General features: G+C 40.4%; 3 protein-coding genes across 4 annotated transcripts; 2 read left to right on the top strand and 1 right to left on the bottom strand.

Moving 5' to 3' along the window:
* Window positions 1-195: 195 nt before the first annotated feature.
* On the top strand, window positions 196-17,430 carry LOC109461697 (eukaryotic peptide chain release factor GTP-binding subunit ERF3A-like). The gene is given in 16 exon segments (XM_019758087.1): window positions 196-505; window positions 6,040-6,114; window positions 7,221-7,283; window positions 7,735-7,920; window positions 8,138-8,171; window positions 8,350-8,427; window positions 8,790-8,970; window positions 9,560-9,714; window positions 11,428-11,571; window positions 11,910-11,970; window positions 11,972-12,085; window positions 12,644-12,745; window positions 12,933-13,004; window positions 13,328-13,417; window positions 13,598-13,772; window positions 14,041-17,430. Coding segments are annotated over 16 exon segments (1,758 nt in total). The 5' UTR covers window positions 196-321; the 3' UTR covers window positions 14,085-17,430.
* LOC109461706 (isochorismatase domain-containing protein 2-like) lies at window positions 16,365-20,059 on the bottom strand. Of its 2 annotated transcripts, none has more exons than XM_019758097.1 (5): window positions 19,952-20,059; window positions 19,531-19,672; window positions 18,622-18,837; window positions 18,291-18,429; window positions 16,365-17,864 (listed from the first exon to the last, which is right to left on the bottom strand). In XM_019758097.1, exons 2-5 carry the CDS (start codon window positions 19,666-19,668, stop codon window positions 17,752-17,754), a joined length of 606 nt encoding a protein of 201 aa, XP_019613656.1. In that variant the 5' UTR covers window positions 19,669-19,672; window positions 19,952-20,059; the 3' UTR covers window positions 16,365-17,751. The 2 variants fall into 2 exon arrangements, with proteins under 2 accessions (XP_019613656.1, XP_019613664.1); XM_019758105.1 differs by lacking the exon at window positions 19,952-20,059 and adding an exon at window positions 19,776-19,886.
* Window positions 20,060-20,248: 189 nt separating this feature from the next.
* LOC109462024 (ribosomal L1 domain-containing protein 1-like) lies at window positions 20,249-26,294 on the top strand. Its single transcript, XM_019758516.1, is given in 11 exon segments — window positions 20,249-20,320; window positions 20,590-20,750; window positions 21,218-21,359; window positions 21,902-22,050; window positions 22,523-22,624; window positions 22,985-23,111; window positions 23,527-23,691; window positions 24,051-24,234; window positions 24,237-24,490; window positions 25,324-25,576; window positions 25,768-26,294. Coding segments are annotated over 11 exon segments (2,085 nt in total). The 5' UTR covers window positions 20,249-20,266; the 3' UTR covers window positions 26,262-26,294.
* Window positions 26,295-26,703: the final 409 nt, after the last annotated feature.

Consider the following 26,703-nt stretch of genomic DNA (forward strand, 5'->3'; position numbering starts at 1 on the left):
AAGTCAATGAGCTCACAAGAATGTGATCCTTATACCTTATAGAATAATTGGATTACCATACTTTGATGGACTACCGCTGCTCCAAAAGCTGATAAAATCAAATCTTTGATTTATTCTTCAACAGAACGTATTTACTGTATTTCAGCATCAAAATTCTGTCTCCATATCACATTGCGCAATCATGTCGTCCTGCCGCACGTGCGCACATGCGTGGTACGCACCAGATGACGTCACGCCGGCACACGAGGTTGTGTCGTGAGTTCTCCTGTAGCCTCACAGAAGGCAACGTTTCTACTTAAATTCCGCGGTTTTACGCCCAACATGGACCCAGCGAACGGACAGTACCAAGAGCCCGATTCTTGGGAGCAAGTAGCGGACTCAGGACCGGCAAACACCGAGGCACCGCTACAAATTCAGAAGCCTTTTTCCAGCTTGAACATCAATGCCCCGGATTTCGTACCATCTTGGTTGACAAAGACCTCCCCATCCCAGGAACAGCAGCCAGGTTCGCACGATTCTGATAAATACTTGCTCTGAAAACATATCTGTGGTCTCTGCAGGGCTAGTCCGGGGCGATGTACCGATTTTTAGCCGATCTTGGTGTCTGTACACTCGTACGAACGTCTGTCGATTGTCCGAAAAAATGTCCGCCATGTTTTTGGCGCACGCAGGCATGGGGGAAAATATGACATGGTACGGCACTTTTCACGCGATCAGCTGACAGATATGCCTACGCCTATAGCTCTGCAGGTCTCTCCTTAAAACTCTGTACCCCTTCTTATAAGGACTTTGGTCAGTCAATTACACAAGTGTCATAGGATTAAGTAATAGGGCAGATGTGTTTCTGTCCATTCAAAATACTGTAAATCCTGACATGTTGGCAGTGGTTTTATTTTCGCGGTGAACTACGACACTCCGAATTTGTGTTTAGAAAATTCTACTGTACTCCAGAATTTGTTTCAACTGCGAGCTTCAAACACAGAGAATCCCCAATTTCTTTCCTAATGTGACATAAAACCACTGCAAAACTAAATGCTAGTACAATTTCTACGGTATAATATGGTTCGTGGGGGGGGGGCAGTTGTGACAGGCTGTACCATATGCAACCATGTATGGTAAACAAAACGTATTTCCGAAACAATCCTTGTACCAAAAGTCCTCATGGAAAAAGAGTATGGAAGTTCCATTGGTACTGTTGATAGGCAGGCGGTCGTGTGGTTTTGTTGGTGTTATCAGCTGTTTTTAACAACTTAGTGATAAACAATGGAGGCCTGATGCTCTTAGCTTGTTTTTCAATCAACTTTCAAGGAAGTGTAAACAAAAGGGGAACTGGCTTTCCATTTATTGTGTATCAGGGGCACTAATGTTTTAGTTTCTGTAATTTTTCTGAAGCACCTGCAGCCATGTCCCCATCAAATACATGCAAGGACATAACCTGATATTTGTTTGTGATAATTTGTCAGTAAGGATGATTTACACATGAAAAGTAGTATAAAGAACTTAACGGCAGTGAACCTTAATCCGACGCAACCTTAATCCGACACTTTTCAACACTCCTCTGTCTGTTAGGATCTAGCACTGATATGCAAAATCTTTTAATTGCTTTACAAACTCAATAAGGTACACAGCCTAAAAACTTGAAACAGTGAGCTAACGAAGTCAACATGTTGTGGAGACGAGGTCATGAAAATTTTCAGCCTGTTTTACACTGGTAGGCATGTCGTGGGAGGAAGCTTCCGGAAGGACAGTGGTCAAAACATCGACAATTTCTCCTTTACATCCTCATGCTATACATTCAACGTCACAGCGAATAAAAAAACAATTAATAAGGTGTGTGTTGCTGACAAACCACTTGCCTAGAAGTGTCCTTCTTTTTAAGCACAGAGCGAGTTCGTTATGGTCATTCAGCGGCCGATCGAACACGACCGCCATTTTGAATCCGAAATGTACTTGTTGTTGTTGTTGAAGACGATACCACTAGTCTGTACGTGGATGTGGCAAATCATCGCAATACTTGTATTATCGCCAAAATTAGTGACAAATACTTCGGAATAGTGCAGAATTTAGTTTTTGACTGGTAACATTATTGTAAAATTCTTCAATTATTCCTTTCTTGGAACTAAAATGCCCCGCCGTAACTGATTCGAATGCGGTCCCCTTCTTTGTAAATTCAATAGTCCCAAGCCACGTGATTTGGTGTAGCGCTGCACCGCGGTGCACCGGCCTACCGACTTACTTTTGATGCCGTTGATAACTTGTATAAGTGTCTGTTGTTTGACAAAGGGATTGAGAAAAAAATGTTGTTGTGAATAGCAAAATTACAGGCAAACAGCTACACTGTTGCATGGCGTCGGATTAAGGTTTCGCTTAGAACAGAATACGCAGGGCACGGTGAAATCGGGAGCGATGTTGAAGACGCAATTTTCCCGCGATATCTCAATGGTTGGGAGAGTGACACACACGTAGGTATGGCGTTAAAAACAGGCTACAAGATGCACTAAATGATTAACGAAAATACCGAATGTCTGGTTGTGGATTCATCATTCAATCTTGCTTGTGCATAAAAGTGTCGGATTAAGGTTCACTGCCGTTAAACGTTAACCATTGATTTAGTCAAGTTTAAAGTATACGCTGAAATCTTTTGCGTTAACCACAAATTCCCATATGAAACCTTGCAGTTAAAACTCACTTCCAGACCAATTTCTTAGATCATATATGATATGTACCATATGTTTCATCATCTTTCGTGGTGTTTGAAAATAGAGCCTATTGAATTGCCACTGCCCACCTTGACTTAAGTTGATAACTCCTAAATTGTACAGTCAGTCACGATATCACGATATGGCCTTGGTCTGGTTATTGGACCAACTTATTGGACAACTGTCTGTTGTTGGCAAGTTGAGCTTAGGTATGATATTGTATCTATATTATACCTGCAGAAAGATCATAAGATAACAATGGTGTAATTTTCCTAGCTTCTTAGGTCTTTTGGCTGGAAAAACAGGCACAACTTACAAGTTGTCTTCTGTTACACTGTCTTGTAATGTATTCTGCTCTTGTACTTTTCTTATCTGTACTCACCCTGCAATGAGGGTATGTAAGAAATGCACAGAGACAACAGACTAGGTCTGAAATGTCTAAATGAAAACTACAACAACTGTTGCTGGATTTTCTGGAGACTTCTTAGTTTTTGGAAGTTGATCATAAGATAACAGAAGGAGCAGTAAGTAAGATTACACAATATGAAAACTAGCAGCTACAGTCAGCAGTTTTCTGCCCAGGCTCTGGTTGTGACATTTGCATTCTCACCTTGAGAAGCTGTCATGCATGTAGATGCAAGATGTCTGCCATGTTTATAACCTTGTGCCATTGTCAGTCAGTTCAGAATACTGACTGTCTGGTAATTTGCAAGCAGAAGTTTTGATTATACTGATTTTTCAGAAACAGATCAGTGGGCATAAAGACTATTCCTAAAATAAAACTATTACTGAAGGTGTTTAACTGGAAAATTTGTTGTTATGACAAGTAAGTAATGTAAACAAACATGGATGGTACTAATGCTAGGCTGTATATAATACATGTGTATATATAGGGATGTGTTAGTTGCCCTATGTGAGAATCTATCTTTCTGATCTGTCAGGTCACTATTCAGGACAGGAAGGTATATGTCTGGTAGCAAAACTTTTCCAGTGGTATTTTTAGCCAGCTGTAGTTCAGACATGTCATTGTTGGTGACAGTTTGAGAGCTACTGATATACTGAGGGTCAAGGATATTCTCGTGCTAGCCTTGTATGTGGGGCCAAGGTTCTTCATTTTCATAATTATTGGCCTTCAAATCTGAATTAAATATATTCATGCCAGCTGTTACGTAAATAATTACTTTTCTATTCTAAGTAACACCAACCCAACATTTTGAAGATTCTGGTATGTTTTGTATTCTTATTCTTATGCTTTACATTTATTACATGTGAGACAGGAGCTTATTAATCACGTACCATACAGCTGTCATACAAGCCACTTATCAAATTAGAGCATAATTATGGTCAACCCTAGTCTGGTATGTTTCTTTCCAAATGCAGTAAAGCCAGATTATTACTAAGCTGTCCTCAGCTGCACCTTTGTCTGCCATTATGTAGCTTAAAAGGTAGTAGAGCGTAAATGGAAATTTGATGTTGCTCATAGAGTCCATTCCGCGTCACCGAGTGGGTTGTTATTGTCATTATTTAGAAATGTTTTGAATTCTTTGTAATTGTTTGTCTAAGAAATTTCATTATTTAGAAATATTTTGAACATCTTGTCAATATTCTAAATAATTCCCTGGTTTTCTAAAACGTTTGAAATATTCCTGATGTGGAATATGACATTTCCAATAGTTTCTAAATATTTCTAACAGCACTCTACCATTTTTTACCATTATTTCGAATTATTTCTAACAATTTGTAAATAGGTCAGTGGGATGGGAAGGAAGTAATTCACACATCCCTGTGAAGTACAGGGTAGACTGCCTGGGTGTCAGGCATTGATGCCTTACAACAAAAGAGCCACCAGTGTCCAACAGTGAAATCTAAAAATATACAGAAGAATACAGAAGAGTAGGATTAGCACCTACTTTTATGGGGGCAATTACCCACATCTACCATTTTTCATTTGTTTGAAATAGTTCTAAATATTTCGAATAGTGAAAGAAACAAATGGGTAGTTCAAATTTATTCTAAATAAAGAGATCTTTGTACAGTCACTTTCAAAATGTTTCAGAAATATATAAATGAATTCAAATATATTCAAATTTTCATTTTCAAACTTTTGAAAAATTTAGAACTTTTGTTACTAGGGTATTCTTTTCTTCTAAATAATTCAAACATATTAGAAACATGGAGAAAAAACCCACTCGGTGACGCGGAATCGACTCTAAAAGATGTCCTAAATATAGCGTAACACCTCCCTAAAAGGCTCGATGTGGCTTATTATTATGGTTAACATAAGGCGATATACCTATGCATTTATTTCAAAAGTAATCACAAGAAAAGCTAAATATAAATGTATCCTACACTCATCAACCAGCTTGGTTTGGCTGGGCCTTTACTTTTATTTTAAAACCTATGACCTGTGCCAAATAGCACATTTAGAAAAGCCTGTGATGACATTGTACCCTGAATGTATAATGTATATTTAACCGTTGGAGTAGCACATGTCTAATTATCCCCTGGGGTTGAGAATGCCACCCAAAACACCTGTTGGCTTCATTTAGATGCACATCACTTAGCATGCACGGGGAGCCCTACACTAGGGTGTGGCCCTGCACTTGAAGTATTCAGAATGCAGCACTGTGTCTGTCCATATCAAATTCTGCCAATAAGTCAATACAGATATTTATATGGCTAAAGGTTAGCAGTATTGACAGCACTGTCACCACAGTGGGGGTAGACAGATGCAGGGAGCAGCTAGTTAATGGTGTTTGGGACCTTGCCATGTGCAATTAGGAAAGTAAGTGCACTGTATGGTAATAAGTCTGAGGGAAATGATTCAGCATCCAGCTATAGCCCAAGTATATGAAGCGGCAAGGAGCTCTATGCCTTCGTGTATTTGGTAATGCAGGCTGGATCAGGGTATGTTTTTGGACACGGGAAAAGAGTTAATCAAAGATTATGCTTCAGTCTGTTTTGATTTTTAATTTCAGAAATGTCACATTTGAATGCATCTTTATAGTACATATACTAGATATTGCTGATGTCACAAAAGGCCTGATTTCTACCATAAGTTGATATTTTCCCATATGAATTGATAGAATACTAATAGAGTAGACTAATTTAGTAATTACATACCTTGTCTGATTTTTTAAAAGCTCAAAATAAAAAGTCAACGGTTGTTATCTTAACCTTGGCAGGGTTCTGCACATTTGATGCACTCCGTTTTAATGCCAAGCTCAGTGGGGTGTTGTGATGATATGGATATATGATAAGAGTGTACAGTGCCTGATGTAGTGGCCATTATGAGCCCTGTGGAGTATTGCCAGTAATGGGGGTTATGTCCTTCTCACAGATGCAGCGTCCCCGACAGCAGGGTCAACAGACAACGCCATGGACGCGGAGACTGCAGCAGGAGGAGACACACAAGGTAAAACCCTCCTAATCTTCTAACAGTGTAAATTTACAACTGTAAATGGCTTAGTATTTGTGGTAGCAAAATTTCGCGGTGTGAGAAAAATGTTCGCAGAACTACGGTATATGTTCGTGGTGGCGGCAGGTACAGAAGAAAGGAAGTCAGCGACTCATTTTGTTTGTGGTAATCATAAATTTGTGGTATAGAAGTGACTGCAAAATCCGCAAATACAAAGTGACTTACAGTATGTCGTACATGTACAACACACAGTGGAGGGTTAGACTGAGTGATTAGGGAACAATAATTACTCAAATGCTTTTATCATAAAACCAAAGTGTCAAAAGATAGGTCCATGGCTGATCCCTTGTGACTACCATTATAGCTCAACAAGTGGCTCATAAGGTTAGAGGCAGTTAAATGTAAATCTACAGTTGAAAATACTATTGATTCAAATCTTTGATACATACTGAATAATTGATGTTTCAAGTGCTCAATTAGCTAGAGTGCCCTTTGGAAACAGATCCATAATCATGGTTGTTGAAATCAGTACTGCCGAGATCAAAACAACTGATATGGATTACTACAACAAACTGGTTTCATACCCTAAGCGCTGTATCAATTTTTACATTGCTCGAAACAGGAAATTCCTTTGTACATATGCAGAAGGCAAAACACTGTATTTCTGTTTTCTGGAGTGGTATATCTTTTGGTTCATTAACGTTTAGCTTGCGCTTGCCAGCTGGTAAGTTGGTGATATTTTTCCCCAAACTTTTTCCTACTTTGGAGGTTGCAGGTTGTAGGAGATTTTTTTTACTCATCTCACCCTGAATAGTAGAAAAAGGCTTAAATGCCATGTTGCACTCCAAAATGTCCCTTAATACTATAATAGATCTAATGTAGCCTCCATAGCAGGCTTTTAGAACTGGGGGTTTGGTGGTCTTTGGCTGTTTTCTGATGAGCCCAGTTCTAAAAACGGGGGTAATTCAACCAGGCCGGCTATGTTGTCTATTTGCAATCAGAAAATAGCACATAAAAGCTCCCAAAGACCCTGAAGACCCCCAAATCCCCCAGTTTTTGGCATGCTATGGAGGCTAGATCTAATGATAGTGTCTGTCCCACAGAACCCATGGACGACCCAGAACCACCCCCAGCAGAGCCTAAGCCTGGGACTCTGGATGACATGGGTAGGTCCCTGTACCTGAACTGTTATATGTACAGTAAAAACCTGACTAGAGGGCCACTCATGGGACTAATTAAATCTGGTCTACGTGGACAGGTTTTCACTATAGACAGGTTTCTTAATGCTTGTGTCAATGGGAAAAGTTACCTAAGGGATCACCAAAAATTGGTCACAATGGCCAGGTGGTCCTTACGCGAAGGTGGTCAACTTCTACAGATTTGACTGTTAACTCAACTTGGAGAAAGGTAGATGGATATGATGATAATTTCTCTTGAACATTCTTGTCCAAAGGCTAATTATATTAGTAACATGAAAAAGACGGCTTGGTATGTCTGTTTTGGGGGCCTTAAACTTTGAGTCTTGACATATCGCCCACAGTGTATCATAGATTCATGCTGCACATACACAGTGCACACTGTGTACCAGCTTATTGATGATATAACATTACCTTACAGCGGCAGCCAATGGGGAGTTAGGAGAAGAAGAAGAGGAAGGGGAGCCCATGGAGGAAGAGGAGGAGGAGGATGAAGAGGAAGAAGCTGCCAAGGCAACTGCAGCCGTCAAGAAGAAGACCCAAGAACCGACCGAACCCTCCGCACCACTCAAGGAACACATCAATGTCATCTTCATCGGCCATGTTGGTTAGTATTGATGTCTTTGTCTAACATTTCAAAACTTGACATGCAGGAAAAGCCTTATTCTATAGTGGTCTCTGTATTTATTCCAAAGCTTTTTTGTATGTAAGATACCAGTATGTCATTGTTGAAAACATGTACATATTAGCTAATGATGTTGAATTCCTCAAAGCTGTAACATGTACAATGTACTTTGCTCAGTTTCATTGTTTCTTTCCTTCAGATGCTGGAAAGTCGACAATTGGTGGCCAGATCATGTAAGTATCAATCAAGGTCATAATCGTCATGGAACATGCAATTCATGGATCTGGCATTTGTTTGTATAGGTGTAATTTCTTCAACTTCCATTCTTAGTGTTGTATTTGTATGATTTTTATATTACATGAGTAGGATGCTTCCATCTGAAACATGTTGTCTTACCTGGTGGTGCGTTAGGTATCTGACTGGTATGGTGGACAAAAGGACGCTGGAGAAATACGAGAGAGAAGCAAAAGAGAAGAACAGAGAAACTTGGTGAGTGTGCTTTGTGATAGTAATTCTTGGTGGATGGCCTGATTTGGTACATACAGATGTGTCCTTCCAAAACCAGCTGTATTTTGTGGTGGGTTTGGTTTTCCTTAAATGCCTGTGATCATGATAATGATCATTCTGGCATTCTCATTTTCACCTGAGCAAAGTGAGGAAAGTCGTGTAAAGTGTCTTTCCCAAGGCCACAACGTTGGTGACTTGGTAGGATTCGAACCCAGGACCTTTTAGGACCTGAGTTAAATGCTCTGCACCCCACAACCCCACATAGGGGTATGATGGTCCGTTGTACTTGAGACTTGTATTTATGACTTACAGATTGAATGTTTTCCTTTCTCTCCTTTTTGAAGGTACCTGTCATGGGCGCTGGACACCAACCTGGAAGAAAGGGAGAAAGGCAAGACAGTGGAAGTAGGGAGAGCGTACTTCGAGACAGAGAGAAGGCACTTCACCATCCTCGACGCTCCTGGACACAAAAGCTTCGTGCCCAACATGATCTGTGGAGCCTCACAAGCTGACATAGCTATTCTGGTAACTGTCAGTTTATCATCAGTGTGACAACGGGAATTTGGAAGTACATGCAGTCATTTTTAACTATCCGTGTACTGTACTATAATGTGATGATTGATTTTTAGAATTGTAGACAGAATTTTGCATGAAACTTCATCTGTGTTGGTACAAGTTATTATGAAATTTTGAATTTTGCATGAAACTTCATCTGTGTTGGTACAAGTTATTATGAAATAAAGACTAAGCTTAAATTTCCAACACTAACTACAAAGAATTGGGATTTACCCCAAATTTTCGGTTGACTCCATCAACTTTGTTTATAGAATAAACCCTTCTACTCTTGGAACGTGACGTCAGAGACACGTGACTGTAGTAGCGGGTCATACGTGCCAGATAAAATTTTGTTTTCTAGGACAGCAACCAGCATGTTTTTGCACCTGTACTGTTGTCCCTTCTGTCTTTGATAGTCACTTCAAGAAAAAAGGAAAAATAGACAACGAGGAGGTGCATTTCTATGTTGAGACTTGAAGGAGAAAGAAGGGTGACTACTCAAGCTAGATTACAGTGCAGATAGTTGTATTAATTATAACTTTGCACGTATCTGTTTCAGGTGATTTCTGCTCGGAGAGGGGAGTTTGAGACGGGATTTGAGAGAGGCGGACAGACGAGAGAGCATGCCATGCTGGTGAAGACGGCAGGAGTCAAGCACATAGTTGTAGTTATCAACAAAATGGACGATCCCACGGTCGAATGGAGTCAAGCAAGGTGAAAAAATTAATGAACTTACCCTTTCATTCTGAATTACTGGCGTTTTTATGTTTACCGAAGGAAAACATTGTTTTTGCTGTTTTCTCGTCTTCTGTTCCAAACACAAAAGGTCAATGACCTGAACCAGACATCTTTCACCATGGTAACTAGTGTTGGGTTGCATCATGTTGCAATTTTATAGCAGGAGGGATTTAGACTCCTGTCACCATGTATATGTGTTTGAGTAAGAATTTACAGAGCAAACGAGTGTAGGTGACTGCCAAAAGTTATTTCGAAAAAAAAGGTACTGTAAGTCCATTTTTGATTACGAAATCTTTAAGTTCACGGTTTTCACGAAGACGCTCTTCTCGTGAACTCACCTCCTCGCGAACCCATTCCGTACGTACCACCCCCCTCCCCCACACATCGTGCGTCGCAACTCTATTCACTATACTAACAACTTCTACATTACGTAGTACTAGTAAATGACAAGACTCAACGAATAACAGCAGACTTCATTTCAGAATCAAATAAACTTTATTCAATGAGCATATGGTTCACGGAATCATTATTTTGTTACTAGTACAAGTGCTAATTGCAAAGAATGGTAAAAGTTTACAAAGCCGACTATACAACATCAGTTTTAACAAGAACGCTAGTTTAGCGATAACATAGCAGCGAACAGCTGTAAACATGTGCAACATCGTACATACGGAATTTTACAACATACATCGGTGAAAAGTTGTCGTGTACAAGCGACGTTAAGCAGAGTATTTACGGTACGGAAAATCGGCAAAAAATAGAACCAAGCGGGATAGCGTGGCGTGGGGTCTTTTGTCTATACCTCGAAAGATCAAACTACACGGGTTAAACGTTACTCACCAAAGCTACACGCAAAAAAATCATTTCACAAGATTTCCATACATCCCATGAAACTTTACGCTACATATACAACATTAACAGGTATTTATAGGGAAGAATTGCACGAAAATCTACCGCCGAGTACCCGCCAAGCCGATCGACAAATCACAAGAAATCCAACATGGCGGCCTTTGTTTACATAGCGCGTTGTCTAATGGTCTAAGTTTGCTTGATTTTTTTACAACTTATTAAATCAACATGGTTTTGAATGTTCCCAACCAGCAAATTTATAGAAAAGTGCGCTAAAATTTCACAACTAATGATGATTTACGTGAGGAATTTACGTGTAGAAGTTGGCAAAATTTGCGAGTCGAAAGTTCAAACATGGCGGCGGCGGACCGGCGGCTGCTTTGTTACTCACGCGCGCGGCTCAAGGTGGCTCTGATCCCATTGCCATCCCCATCCCCCTGGCGATGTCCACGTTGTTGGCGATGCCGTCCATTGCACCCAGGACCCCGAGTTTGCGTTAATGGGCAAGTGTCATGTCGAAGAAACCATGTTCTAACCGCGCGTCCCGAAAAAAAAAGATTGATAATTTCCCGTACCGACTGTCGGTAAGTTTGCCGACAGAGACATATGTAACGCCTTGTTAAAAATACCGACTCGCGAAGTCATAGACCTCGTGAGCTCCCAAATTGCTCCATCTCGTGAAATAAAGCATTCGTGAACATAACTGGACTTACAGTACATGACATGTATTTTGAGCCCAGATAGTCCAGTATCCCGCATGCCTCAGGATGAATTGTAGGCTAAACTGTGTAATCTTAAAGGTGTGGCTTAATCCATTCGTTGAAATTCGTGTGTCCCCAGGTATGAAGAATGCAAGGAGAAACTTATCCCATTCCTGAAGAAAGTTGGCTTCAACCCCAAGAAGGATCTCTACTTTATTCCCGTATCGGGATACACTGGTGCCAACCTGAAAATACCAGACAGAGAGATCTGTCCCTGGTACAGGTAAGTACACTTTGACAGTCTTATTGAAAACTAGACATTCTTTTTTTACAACTTTTGTGTCAGACATAAGGACAAGAAATATCAGTATAGCAACATTTCTTGTGGCCAAAGGTTATAACACTGTTTTTGTAGGTGTCCTCCTTCATTACTCAAAGAAATGCCAATTTTCATGAACTGTTTGTACAGTTTAAATAGTTTTACATTTTTATAAGCACGATTTGGTACCATATTTGCCGTTCATTTTTCCTTGTGATCATAAATGACAGTAGAAATCAGTGAAGACTGTATAGAACACTTTGTAAATTTGCCAAGTGTCTGATCCCACTTTCCATCCACAGTGGTCCACCCCTTATCCAGTACCTAGATGAATTGCAAAGCATTGACAGAAGGGTGGACGGCCCCCATCCGAGTGCCTATCACAGACAGATACAAGGACATGGGCACGGTGGCACTGGGCAAACTGGAGTCAGGAACTCTGGCCAGAGGCATGCAGCTAGTACTCATGCCAAACAAGGTACAAAATGTACAACACAGCCAATAGTATACTGATAGCAGCATACTAGTTAACTCTCCCTGCTAGTACCTATCTCCCTTAGGCCTAGGAAAAAAAGTTATTTCTTGTTTCCTGACTGACCCTAGAAAAACCTGCCAATTCTAGCCAGACTTTTTTTTTGTGGATCCCTGCAAAGGACATGCATTTTTCAAGCTGATCAACCTTTTCTAGCTCCATGATCTGACATCTGAGTGATGAAACGTTGTACAATTGGTTTCCTAACATTGACATTTAAAATATAAGTGTCCTCATGCAAGTTTTAATTCCTTACACTATAATGTTGGAACACTAGAGGTCCCCTAAATCTAAGAAAAAAAAGATAATCCCTACCTACCGACCCTATTTTTTCAGGGCTGAAACAGGAAACATTTTTTTCCCTAAGCCTTATCAATACAAATTTAGTGTCAACAGTTGTAAATGGGATGTGTTGGGAAGTGTCTAGGGTAAAGACCAATACAAATATGAAGAATAGATTTTGTACTTTAACATGGCAAATAATCACACATTTTGTTCTTTCAGACAAGCGTAGAAATCCTGGCCCTCCAGTCAGATGAGAATGAAGTGGAAAGTGCCATTCCCGGGGAGAACCTGAAGCTGAGGCTCAAGGGTATCGAGGAAGAGGTAAGTTTTTATGGTGCATTCTTGTAGTTAATTCATGCATCAGGCTTTTAAGACTGTACTATTATTAGAGAGACAAGAAACTGTCAGTTTCGAATGACTTATTGTATTAGGATCCTGGATGCATTTCAGCAACGAGGTTATCAAAATGCAAACCGTGTTAACTGTGATCCCTGTCCCCCTCCTGTAGGACATCATCCCAGGTTTCGTGTTGTGTTCACCAGAGAATGTGTGCAACACGGGGAGGATTTTTGATGCTCAGGTACGTTAGCTATACGTAACACTGTAGTTTCCATATGAACATGATGAAGTAGATAGGGAAATACAGGATGTCCTTGATAGGCGACATTAAGCCTTCGTCCCTGTGTATTGGGGACACTTGGCTGAAACCTCTGCATGTTACAACACCTATGTTAAGCATAGATCCACTCCAGCATGCTTGTCTAAAATGCAATACATGACACATTTCACTGTCAACTTTCGAAAAATTTCCACACTTCTCATGGTTGACCAACTCAGCTGGTGTGTTATGCGAAAGGACAGTTATGCTGGCCATACAGATACAGAATGTTTCTGTCCTTCTAGGTGGTGATCCTGGAACACAAGTCCATCATCTGTGCCGGCTACAGCTGTGTTATGCACTGTCATGCCTGCGTGGAGGAGGTGCAGTTCAAGGTGCGTATGCCAGGTGGTGCTATTATGTGTTGGTTAGTATGTACTGTTGGTTGTAATGGGTACCTTATGAGGTTACACTTCACCTTGTCTCTGCTCTGTTTACTGACTCGTACAACTTAAATTGTGTATCTTGCATCTTGAGGAGTTTAAATATTGTCCATCTCTGCATTTTATGTCCAGCTATTGCTAGCGTTGGTGGACAGGAAGACTGGCAAGGTGGACAAGACAAAGCCAAGGCCACGGTTTATCAAGCAGGACAACATTGTGATTGCCCGGTTGGAGACCACGGGAGTCATCTGCATCGAAACCTTCAAGGACTTCCCCCAAATGGGCCGCTTCACTCTACGAGATGAAGGTTAGAAGCAGCCTAGTTTTAACTCAACATGACCCGTAGTTTTGTAGTGTGCATAGTCCAGTGGTTAGGGACTTCCTCTGAAGTCTGAACCAAGAGGTTGGGAGTTCGAATCCCGACTGAATTACTCTCCCCCAGATTTAATTGAATAATTGGGATGGGATGGGTGGTAAGAATGTCCAGCCACAGTCCTTTTGGTAAACATGTACACTGTAGTCGCTAGTGTAAGCAAGCCTTTGACCAACTCCCAAACTTGTGTCCTTTCCTGCAGGTAAAACCATTGCTGTTGGCAAGGTGCTGAAGCTGTTGGAATAAGAGGTGACCCCAGACAACCCAGAGCTTGAGACATCCGGTCAAGCAAGAGGACTCTCAATCCTTCCACTCTTCATTGGGCCGGGGCTTCAAGCCACTCCGAGATTTTAATAGGCTCGGGGCCTGGCCTTCGTTTAAGTTTCACGTCACAAAATCATCTCTTGAATATAGGCTAATGTAAGGAAGGATGGTTCTGAAATTCTTCCACGTTAAAGATAGTGATCAGCACAGAACCGCCCAGTAAAATAGTGAGTGTAAAAGCAGCGCGCCATAATGTTGTATAGCTTGGACAGAAGGGGAGTGTTAAACAAGCCTTTATAGTGGAAAGATAGAGAGAATTCTATATGGTGGCTTTTCAACTTTGGCTGTAACTTGGTGGATGTGTTGACTGCCTCCTAGTAGCTTCTTACACACCCAGGTATAGCTTGTGTACAGGTCCTCTGTACATACTTAGAAGACATTCATAATTTTTTTTTCAATGAAAGCTATTACCTCGTAGCAAAAGGGCAGATATGCTGTCCTTAGTTACCTACAACAGAAGTGATTTGATAAGGAAAATCTTGGAGCAGTCAGCAGTTCCCCTTGTTACCAAAGTTGAATAGCATGCCGACTAAAGAAAAAAAAACAAAGTTACCTTCAGTGTTTTCCTGTAACTTGCAGTTCCCTTGCTTTCTCCACCGACGGCAAAATGACAAACATTACAAGTCCTGCGGTCACACAAAGCAGGGAGCTGTTGAGATGCACAATAAACAATGCACTGACCACTTCTGTTACCTCCTCTTATTAACAATGCAATGTGTGGGAGATGGATGTTGTGATTCATGCTGAACTTCAGCAGCAAAACAAAGACGATGTTCAGTTTGATTTACTGTACATCTACTGGGAAGTGTCTTGGGAAGCATAGTATTGACTGTATAGTTTGGCATGGCCTATATATCTTAGCCTTCTCAAGTACCACACATTAAGAAGCATACACTGACGGAAGGAGTGATGAAAATTAACTTATTTTTATCCTTTGCAGACATATAACAGATAAAGCTGGAAGAAAATTTTCATGAACAAGGCAGTTGTGAAGGGCAATGTTGTTAGATCACATCATGTGTCTTTTACTCTGCCATTTTTGTTTTCTTCTCATTACTTGTGATTGGAAAGGTGACATTGAAGCATATTTGTGTTTGTTACGAAACAATAACATTTGTAATACTACAGCAAGAGTGATTTGAGAAATGCAAGTCCTTGGGAAACACTGAAACCGTTGACGTTGCTGCATGTAGGTATATATTGGCTAGGGGGGTAGAGTTTGTATGTGGGTGAATTTGAATTTCAACTGATATTTCCTAATCAGATGTGGAAATCTGAGTGCTCACGTGTACCAGGCCTGGTGTTGGTAGTGGGGAGACTCTGCATTCTAGGCCTGACCGAAGCCTGGTAAATGAAGGTATACAAAATGTATGTGCTACAACAATCGTTTGTGACAAATTTCTATATAAGTTGGGGTTGGGCTGGGAGGGAGGGGGGGATGATAGAAAGGATTTGTGCAAATATTTTGATAAATGTAGAAAACAGCATATATTGCCACATCCTTAGGTTTCCTTGGTTCTTTGTAGGTTTTCTTAGAAATCAAACATGAAGCATGGTGACATGAAAGTATTCCAATGCTGCATATTGGAGTACTACAATAATACAAGCAGGATCTATTTTCATGTAATCAGTCTGCTTTATCTTGATTCCGAGAAAAGCGAAGAACCAGGGAAATGAAATGATAGTGGCCTTTTGTTAGTGTGAGGATGTGCAGTGTGAATGAAAGCATGGTATTGGGCCCATGACTGTGTACCTGACAACACCATGTAGTTTATCTATTGTAATAGTACACCTTTATTTACTTTTCATTACCAAGAGAAGCTCTGTTGGAAAACATTACAGTCTTCAGATTGTTGCTGCCTTCTCTTGAGGGACATCTCCAAGTACAGTGTGTTAGTGTGTGTGTGTGTATTGCCTTTAAAGCTTTATACAAAGGTCCTAACAAACAAGTTGAAAAGCACTGAATTTTTACATGGCAGGATGTTATGTATCCTTGACAATGGAAGGGTGAAAGCTGTTGGCAAAATGATACTGCCTGGTAACACCGAGAAATGGATAGACCTTTTCTTTTCATGAGGAAATTTCTGGCACCATGTTCCTTTTTCAGCACTTACAAAATGGTGCTGGTTTTGCTTGAATTCCTTATGTACGGTAGCAATACAACAGTAGTACAGGACTATGAGGGGCTTGCGATATTTCTGGAATTATGTGGATGCTACAGCAAGACTTGTTCAGCCTGTGTACGAATATAGAACTCACTCCTAGTACTATGCATTTATGATTTATCATGTTACACCTGTTCTAAGTAAAAGTAATCAAGCTTTATTCAGAATGATGATGATTGGTATGTAATTAAATCAATCTGCCAGCATATGTTATGTATTTCCTTTGATAATTATAGCATTCACGCCTGTCCTAAACAATTGTCAACACACTTTTCAAGTCTGGTGGATGTACATGATGTACACTGTATGTGTTCTGTTGTATTTTCCTTCAAATGGCTTTTGCAGAAAATGCTGCTAGGCTAAACATGTCAGACAATGCCAGACGTTTTTTGAAAGAAGGAAAGACCCTTTCATTAGAATACTAGTATCCACGTCAAAAATGATTGCCATTCTTGGTAAAATCTCACTGTTTTAAGGGAGATTCATTCAAAAACCACTAGTTTATCACACCCCTATATTACATGTGGATTCCATGCAACTTGTGTTGCTCGAACTCCTGAGCCACGGCATTATATTTATGTGTGTTTGATCACCATGATGATGATTCTTTAGTTTATGTTCTGATGATTTTGGTAGTTCATTCATGAAGATAGTTCCTTGAGTGCACTTAGATACAAGGAAGGCTTTGGAGGAAAAGTAGACAGTTGCTAGACTAGCTGATGAAGATGTCATCTGTAACTTCCCAACAAACTGCCTAGTACTGTGACATGCGCACCGGTAAGAATATGGCAGTTGATATACATATTTTTATTTTTCATGCCCTCCGAAACAGGCTACACTGAAGTGAAGGACCATGAAAGGCAGAAGATTCCGTCACTTGCAATAACTATCACGATATATCCTGTGTTAAAGTCATGAAGAATGTCTGCATTTATGAAATGTTGAGATCCATGATTATCTACTGGTATGAATGAGACCTTATGTTTGCTTGATATTTACTGCTGTTGCCTGATGCTTGTAAGTCGCTTATGACCTACAGGGCATGGAAGTGAGCAATGAGAATCACTGTTTTTTTTTTTTAGTAATAAAAATGTTTTAATGCAGATGGTGTGTATTCACTGCTTCACAAAGTCATTGTAGATAGTATATTTGTTACCTTTGTTGTACCAACCCTATCCTGTGGGTGTGTAGGATCTACAGGCTCTTACAATTTTAGAAGATTGGAAGGACATTGAAACAAGGAAGAATTTACATCAAAATCTTAATATTATTTTCATTATCAACCCATAATTCAACATTGTTCTAGCTTCTACAGCTACATATAATTTGCATACTCTGATTTGAATGGCAGTATTTCATCCAATCACAGCTGCGAACAAGGAGGGTTCACACAGGATCACATTTTCCAGCAGCCATGTTCAGGACTATTCTGACTTGAGGCTGAGAAGGCCCGTGTCTGGTGCAGACTCCATGATAACTTTTTGAACCTCCCTGAACTTGGGATGAGCAGCATCTCCGAGCAACTGCAACAGCATCCCTGTAGAGATCACATGTTAAGAAATAGATTTAACTGACAGCTTATAATAGCCATGCAAATCACTGACAATGGGAGCAACTTCAAGATCAAAATTGTCAAGTACCAGAAGGATCTAGATTTTGGACTGAAATCTCCAGTAGACTGCATGAGATGAGTTGACAGAAACTTGTCCAAATAATTTGGTAATGGAGTCAGCTGGCTGAGGAAACTGTTTTGCCACCAAAACTGCTCTGGCCAGTAATCTATGGGTTGGAATCCAGCAGTGAAGACCATTATATACCATTATATATGCTTTGTCAAAACGGAAGTGCAGCAGGTATAGCATGCATGGTTGGATTTAATTAAAGTTACTTATTGTATTCGAGCCAGTAATGAATTACTAGTACTTCAGTCTGTGGAGACTAGGATAAAATAAGGAGTACTGACCTTCACTGGTGGTGATGAAGGCTCCGCTCTGTCGCAGTCGCTCAATGGCGTACATGCGGTCCACCATGGAGCGAGACGACACCGCGTCTGCGATGACGTGCACGTCAAAGTCTTGCTCCAGCAGATCTAGTGCAGTTCTCTGAGGCAAGAAGATCAAAGAAAATTTTCCTGTTTTTCTTGGTGACACGATAATTTCAACAACTTTTGCAAACAAGATTTAGAATTAGATCTCATTTATGAAAAATCTGTCCTCACTAAAAACGAGCAGGCAGCTAATATAATAAAATAAGGGGGAAGTCATATTTGTGCTGTTTTCCATGTAAGATCTGACCTGTATGCAGGCCTGTGTCTCGATGCCACACAGGATAACAGACTTCACCCCAGCAGACTGCCTGATGTGTTCCATGACATCGGGAACACACATGGTGAAGCAGGTCTTGGACACCTTCTTGGCCCCGCTGATGTCGCCCAGTTCCGCCACTGTTGGGCCCAGACCCTTGGGGTACTGCTCTGTCACTACTACAGGCATCTCCAGGATCTGGGCTGCCTGAAATAGCAGGACCAGTCTTTTAAACCACCTTGGTAGGACGAAATAAAGAACAAAGGCTATGGCTGTAGTGACCATAATACATAACATCATAATACATTCCTGGTAGTTATTCCCTTATTGAAACTGAAACTGGCTTGGAGGGACATGAACTTTTCTCAGTGATGTATGACAGACAGTTGTGGCGAACTAACTTTGTATGCTCCACCTCTACGGAGGATGAATGATGATGATGATGATGATGATGAGTTATTCCCTTAAATATTGTCTGCATCAGACATCGATGCTTGCGATTGATTTTTTTTATTGATTGATTAATTGATTGGTTTATTGATTCCCTTCCTCATTATAAACAACTGTCAAGGCATACCTATAAACAATATCAATCATGCTGGTGATAAAGGATATAGGATGAGTACATAAACAGTTGATAAACTGATGAAAAAAAAATGTTACTATAATTTTCCTCCATTCATGATCATTCCTGTCTGTCGGGATAAGTTGTTCTTGTGAAGTGGTGATTTTTTTCTAAGGTTGAAAGAAACAAATGGATAAAAGTCTTAATGTCACACTTTTGGTTCTGATAGCACCTGGTTTTATTCAATTCTATGCTCTGAATCTCAACATTGGTATTTAACACTCCCAAAATTGTAGAAAGGTGCACAGGAGGGGGTGCGGTCGGTTAGTAGGTACCTTGAGCATCCTTGACGCCACATGTACTATCTGCGGGAAGTATCTGATGTTGGGTCGGAACTTCTCCTGCATGTCACACAGGAACAGAGCTGAGGTGTCCACACCCACCTTCCCCAGTCTGCGGACTAGTCCCGACATCGTGCTGGGGGAAAACAGAGTCGTCAACACCTCTGGAACGTACTACAAATCGTTAAGAATATTTGTATTAGTTGTCTCCCAAATAAAGTGAAGACATCGTTCCTTACCTGTAGTGTGTGGACTTTGATCAACCGTCTAGATTATCCCTGAGTAACAGTGAGTTGGGCCTTTCTAAAAGTGGACAAGACTTTACCCACAAAGTTATGTCAGCAAGTAAACATAGTGTTTTCTAGGCATAGAAATGATTCTCGGTGTGCTAGCTAACGGTGTTGCCTGCTGTTACCTGTTAAAGCTGAATTATCACGAAGAAAGCGCAGAGAGAAGTTGTCACAGTTGTTGACACCAGCAGCAGACGCCACAGCACTGACCTCTAGGTCAACTTTCAACTTACTGACCTCCGAGAACATTCTATTCATCATTTAGGGTAAGATTTACCCCGAATATTTTTCTATAGCTTAACGTTAATATAATCAAAAAATAAACACTAAAATATGATAAAAATGTTAAGATTGCGTAAAATATGGCTTATTACTCTCTTTTTTGATTCATTGAAAGAAATGATATCTGCCTTTAGAACAAAACTAAACACCCCGGCTGCATGGTACAGTCCCACGTGGCGTGCAAGAAAATGGCGACGTTGGACGATGATCAGGTTAGTGATGTTGAAATTGTAGCGTTTCTTGGGGCAAAATTGAGATCAAACATACTTCAAAGCACGGTCTAACGTTGGTTTTACTTTAATATCATCTTTTGGTGTGTATTTAATGGACCTCCGTCATATGGCGGTTCCAAAAAGCAGTGTTGCGTTAGCAAAAAGTTGCAAACACGTGCACGCACGCCTCACTATTTGCAAAGTCTCTCATAATTCGCCATAGCTTTCTTTTCTTCTAGTCAGCTGACAGAGTTTCTTTTCCCCTAAAGGTTGCAAAGGCTGCCAAGGCCCTGGTAACTTTCCACGAGGAGAGAGGAACGAAGAAGAAGAAGGGAAAGAAAGATTTGCTGGACGATGAAGCGGCCATGCCCGTGTTCATGCAGTTCTCAGTCAAAAGGATCCCAAAGGACAAGAACCAGAAATATCTTATGTAAGAAAACTCCGCATTTGTCTTACCAAAGCAATACACGTACATTCTACATTGAACTTAAAAATGTAGATAAAATAAAGATAATTTTTGATTGGGAATCTGGGACTATGATCCAAGCAAAGATGCTTTTGGCAACTAAAAAAAGCAAGATTCTTCATACTAGTACTTTATTGATACTCATGGCAATCTAAAGTACATGTATTATTACAGGTGCTAGGAAGTGGGTGTTGCTCTATCTTAAAGAATCCTGCTTATTCAGTTAAAAAAACAAACAAACACAAACTCAACAAAATAGTCATGTTTTGTTTTGTTAAATTATTTTATTTTTACAATTTTATTATTCTAATAGTTTATTACACGGTTAAATACAAGTGTATTTAACCTCCTTGTTTATTATGAATATCTATGAATTTATGTCATGTATTCGGATCTGCATAGATGAATAATCACAATGGTTGCATTTGCAGAAAACTTCCTCACATCATTCAGAAGCCCCGGGAGGTGTGCCTGTTTACCCGAGACAGGAAGAACCTGGAGCCAGAACTCCCCACTTCTGAGCTGTACTACAGGGACCTGCTCAAGAAAAAGGGAGTCACGTGTGTCAACGAGGTCTGGACCTGAAACTAGTCTCTTACAGTACCAGACCAGCATGACTGTATGATATTATATAATGATTGATAACTATATACTGTAAATCACTTTATATTCGCTGTAGCAAAATTTCGTCGTCTGAGAAAAAAGGACATCATGTTTCGTTCGCGTGGAACTATATGTTCGTGGTGGTGGCAGGTGCAGAAGGAAGAAAATTTACGGTAATGGTACATTTGCGTAGCCTGGTGTCAAGCCTAATGTTAGCTTTGGTCTGCTCCCAAAGATCCGCTACCCGGCCAACTAGTTCATTACGTGCGCCTGCTGAAATCGTTTGAATGGTAACAGCGCCCAGTCTTGTTGGCGGGGAGCGGATCTTGGGGAGCGGACCAAAGCTAACAAGGCTGGACACCAGGCAAAAATTTGCAATATAAAGTGATTTACAGTAATAGAAACTGAACAAAGTTTAAAAAGAAGTAGAATATATTTTGTACAACTAGTAATGATTGTGTGATATGGCTTGCTTCTGATGCCTAACCAGTTTCCACTGCTCCACTGCACAGGTTATCTCTTACAACAAGCTGGCTAAGGAGTATAAGCAGTATGAGTCCAAGCTACGTCTGCTCAAGTCCTTCGACCTGTTCCTCTCAGACCGAGCAGTCACCCGGTTGCTCCCCTCCCATCTGGGAAAACACTTCTACGCTGCCAAGAAGTAAGTTACGTTGATACGTTTTGGTGTTAAGTCACTGTTTTGCTGTACTACATATAATCTTTTGTAGCTACTTGTCCATAAATCCGAACCTAAAGTTTGAAAACCTATTATTGATGAAAATTAGATATTAGAATTGATATTTTTCTGTAAATATGTGAAGATTTTCAATAAAGGTAACGTTACCATGTACCAGTAATTTGTGTCTGTAGGAGAAAATTAGAAATTATGTATTGATGCAATAAAGTAAGGAGCAAATCATTTTCAAGCCAAACTTATATTATAGAAAGGCAACTGTTGGTGAGAAATAATGCTTGCATCATCCACAAGCTTTTTTTTCAATACATTAAACTAATTACGTTCTCTTTTCTAATCATTTGTAATGTTTGCTGTTGTGTTTAGTAGTAACTATTGTGCTTAGTACGAGTATTAAGTAGCAAGCTAGCCATGTCTGCCTTGACCCTGTTCTGTCCAGGTTCCCTATTGATGTGAACTTGGAGAAGAAGAACCTGAAGGAAGAGTTCCAGCGTGTCATGGGCAGTACCAGGTGTACAATCACTGGACATGGCTCCTGTAGGTCAGTATTAGCAAACAACCGAGCAACATTTCCATATTTACTACGGTATTTGTAAAGAAGAGGGTATACTTACTTGTCACACACAATGCTACATTTAAACTGTCATAATATGTATTGTCGTGGTTCCTTGTTGCCATGGACTAAGTGTTGCCTGAATAATTTACTTTCCCATACATGTACTGTATACCGGTATTCCAGACAAGTACATGGATACAACTACACCAAATGATATGTCATAGTTGTACAGTAACACCGTTCATTTAGAAGTTTCCAATTCTCATTTATTAAAATAGCTGTATTTTTGGGTCTCACAGATTGTAGTTATAATGTCTAACTAATCTTTGTTGATGGCTGTTACAGCTCTGTAATGGTGGGCAGCACCAGTATGACAGCAGAACAGGTGAAAGAAAATGTGCTGGCTGTGGCTAAAGAGCTGGGAAACAAACTAGAGTTTGGCTGGTCCAACATGAAGTCAGTCAGCATTAAGGTATGTAACTTAAGTATCAAAGACCATTTGTATGAAAGATAGTATGGATTGAAGCTGTGAGTTGACTCTGCTGGAGTATGGAAACGAGCAGTATGAGAATGGATTGTTTTTCAAAGCCAGTCTTCTGGCCTATGATCAAGAGAATTCACAGATGTATTTCGATTGTCTAAATCAAACTATGAGCAAAATTATCTATGACCAGATGTACATGATTGTATGAAAGTTTATCTATATGCAAAGGTGTCACAGGAGTTAAGGGACTTATTCACAGCCAATATTTTGGTGACTATCTGTCACCTTCCTTTTTTATCCTTAGGGCAATTCTGAATTAAACCTGACGAAACTATTCTCGAAGGCTGTCACATGTTGGCGATATCTTTCTATTGATGTTTTCCTGTAAACATCCATGTTTCAGTCTCAGAAGTCCCCAGCTCTCCCAGTCTACGTGAACATGGAGCCGCTCCAGGTGTCGTCAGAAACCATCGCTGCCTGGCGGAAGGAGAGGATCCAGAACCAAGAGGACCGTCAGGCCTCAAAGAAGAGAAAGAACAGGAAGAAGAAAAGGAAATCAAAGCAAGCTGTATGTTGTACTCGTTTAGAATTTTGTATTCCAGGGATTTATGTTTACCGAAGGAAAACATTGTTTTTTCTCAGTTTCTTCTTCTCCGAACAAATAAGGTCAATGACCTGAACCAGACGTCTCTCACCATGGTAACTAGTGTAGGTTCACATAATGTTGTAATTTTATAGTAGGAGGGATTTAGACTGCTGTCACCATATATATGAATGTGTTCCAGTAGACCATATGCGAAGATAAACATGCATTTGCTTTGCAAATGTTACATTTCTAGTTTATATTTGTGATTTAGATCAGTTTTTTTCAGCAGCAATAAAAAATGACACATCTTATTTACTTCACCAATATGATTTTCGTTACAGGCAAAGACTGAAGAGGCCACGGCAGAAGGCAAGAAGAAGACACCTGAGGAACCAGGTGAGAGTAAGAAACAGAAGAAAAAGGAGTCAGAGGAAGGAAAAGAGAATGCTGAAGAGGGACCAGTGCAAGGTGACGATCAGAGAACAAATCAGGAGTCGGCAGGGAAACAGAAGAAACAAGCAGCAGCAAAAAAGGAGCACAGAAAGTCCCAGAGCCAATGAAGATTCAAAATGGACAGGATACCAAAGATGAGAAAGCAAAGGAAGCTGGGAAGGTACAGAAGCAGAAAGCAGAGACCACCAAAGCTGTTGGGGCGGCCAAAAAACAGCAGCCACAGGAAGAGTCAAAGGTGGGCAAAGCAGTCACTGCAGACAAGGTTAAGGAACAGGAAGAGAACGAAGAGGATGATGATGATGATGATGTTATAGAGGAAGAAGATGAGGTAATCAATCATTCAACTTTTTCACACTGAAGTAGTGATGCATACCTAAACCCAATTTTAGGTTCAGGTCCGGATTCAAGTCCAGAGGTTTAGGTTCAGTTCCGGACTTGTAAGTCCGGACCTAAACCCATGGCAATATACAAAATTGCATGTTGGCAACCTTGCAATGTTGTCTGGGTGAAACTTTGGCCACATAACATGGAGGCCGGTACTTGACGATGCCCTATGGCAATGTTTTCTTCGTTTTGCAGCAAAGATTTTACAATCTACGGAAGGTTTTAGGTGGTTTGGAAAGAAAAGGGGTATGTAATGGTCTTTTATGGTAATAAGTCCGGACTCGGTTCTTGACTTTTAGGTTTTTTTGGACTTGAACCTAAACATTCTTACAAGTCCAGATCCAAGTCCAGTGAACCGGTATGCATCACTACACTGAAGTCAACATACCAGACTGGTTTGTAATTTAAACAATGAATTTCAGACTCCTAATCAAACCATTGCATTGGTAGATGGAAAAAAACTGTAAAAGAATCGACTTTCTTCAACTGTTGAGGCCAAAATACAATGTATGAGTATTTTGGAGTTGATCCTGAAATGTTTGGTTTTTTTTGTTGACAAATTAAATTGGTATGGCCTCCTGTGTGAGGTACTTTTTTGGCAACATTGTGATTGCAAAAGATATTGAGTAAAAGGGTATCTGATGGCACTGTCACCTTCAACCTGGTGGACTACATGTATTTGTGAAATGATGTAACTTTGTGGAGAGTTGTGGAGATATTTTAGCATGCTGAGGGTTAATCTTGATAACCAGACTACAATAACTTTGTTCTGTACAGGATGAGGATGAGGAGATGTACAGTGATGAGTCTGAGCTGGAGTTTGAGAGTGATGATGATGAGGAAGATGATGATGAAGAGGAGGAAGACAGCTTCATAGATGACGAAGCTGAGGAGGGAGAAGAAACAGATGAAAGTGATGAATGGGAACTGATAGAAGGTGAAGAAGGGAGTGAAGAAGAGTCGGAGGGGGAAGGAGAGGAAGATGAGGATGAGCCAACACCTCCGAAAAAGAGAAAAATTGTGAAATCAGGTAAAACTGATAACATTCAGAATAGCTGTGATAGGCTCTTTTCTCGATTTTTTTGTCAAGTATGAAGTACATGTAAATGGTAAATAGAAGACATGTTGATCCAGATTTTCACCAGAATATTTTTATCAAGTAGTTGTCAGGGAAAAGTGCAACATGTATGTTGAGCATCTTTGCTTTGATTGTTACATCAGGTAAGCCTGCTGCATCCCCAAGGAAGAACATCAAGGCTGTAGAGAAGGCAGAAGCCCTGAAGAAGAACACTCCCAAATCTACACCCTCGAAGAAACCCCAGATGGAGACAACTCCAGTCACCAAGCAAGGCACAAGTGGGAAACCCAAAGCTGCTCCCAAACAGAAGGGTACTCCAAGGGCAGCTGCGAACATTCCTCAGAAGGCCACACCGAAATCCATGGGTACACCCAAAGCAAGCAGTACCCCCATGCCCACCACCCCGATGACAGGGGTATGGAAGGTTACTCCTGGGCAGAAGTCAGGTGGTAAAACACCTGTGGGGGGGCAGAAGTCAGGTGGTAAAACACCTGTGGGGGGGCAGAAGTCAGGTGGTAAAACACCTGTGGGGGGGCAGAAGTCAGGTGGTAAAACACCTGTGGGGAAGAAAGCTGCAGGGAAGGGCTCCAAACCATCAACACCTATGTCTGCCAAGGGGAAAAGGAAACATAACTGAATTTATCTGTAACTCATTTCTTTGTGGCTGTTAAATTTGGAGCTGAAATTTGTTCTGTTGTCTTTCCATATTTCACAAAGGAAAATGAGATAATGTGAAGGAAGCATGATATTTTTGAGCAGCATCTATCAATACATCGGATAGACTACCCCACAGAACATAAATGTCTCTACCAATGCAGCATAATTGGTAATAGTGAAGTCTACCTGAATAAAGTTCTCTGTCAAAATTTGACAAACTTAACCTGTTGCCATATTTAAAGGTTTTAAGGCATATTCCCTTCAAAATTGCAAAACCCCAGTTTCTCCTATATTATATTCCTTGATGTGTAATTCTCTTCATGAAGTCAATACTATTGGTAAGATGTATTTTCAAATATGCAACAATGTAGTTGCAAAACAATTTTTCTGACTACATGTAATTATTGTCAGAGCAACCACTA

This window comes from Branchiostoma belcheri, unplaced genomic scaffold, assembly GCF_001625305.1.
Source record: "Branchiostoma belcheri isolate BF01 breed outbred unplaced genomic scaffold, Haploidv18h27 scaffold112, whole genome shotgun sequence".
NCBI classification, from domain to species: domain Eukaryota; kingdom Metazoa; phylum Chordata; class Leptocardii; order Amphioxiformes; family Branchiostomatidae; genus Branchiostoma; species Branchiostoma belcheri.

Bases quoted from the DNA above. Each gene is read 5' to 3' on its own strand.
- LOC109461706 (XM_019758097.1), bottom strand. From the start codon at position 19,668: ATGTCGGGACTAGTCCGCAGACTGGGGAAGGTGGGTGTGGACACCTCA. The intron at 18,430-18,621 runs GTCAGATCTTAC...TTCTTGCCTCAG, and splicing joins AGACACAGGCCTGCATACAG to AGAACTGCACTAGATCTGCT. The intron at 17,865-18,290 runs GTCAGTACTCCT...TGATCTCTACAG, and splicing joins CTTCATCACCACCAGTGAAG to GGATGCTGTTGCAGTTGCTC.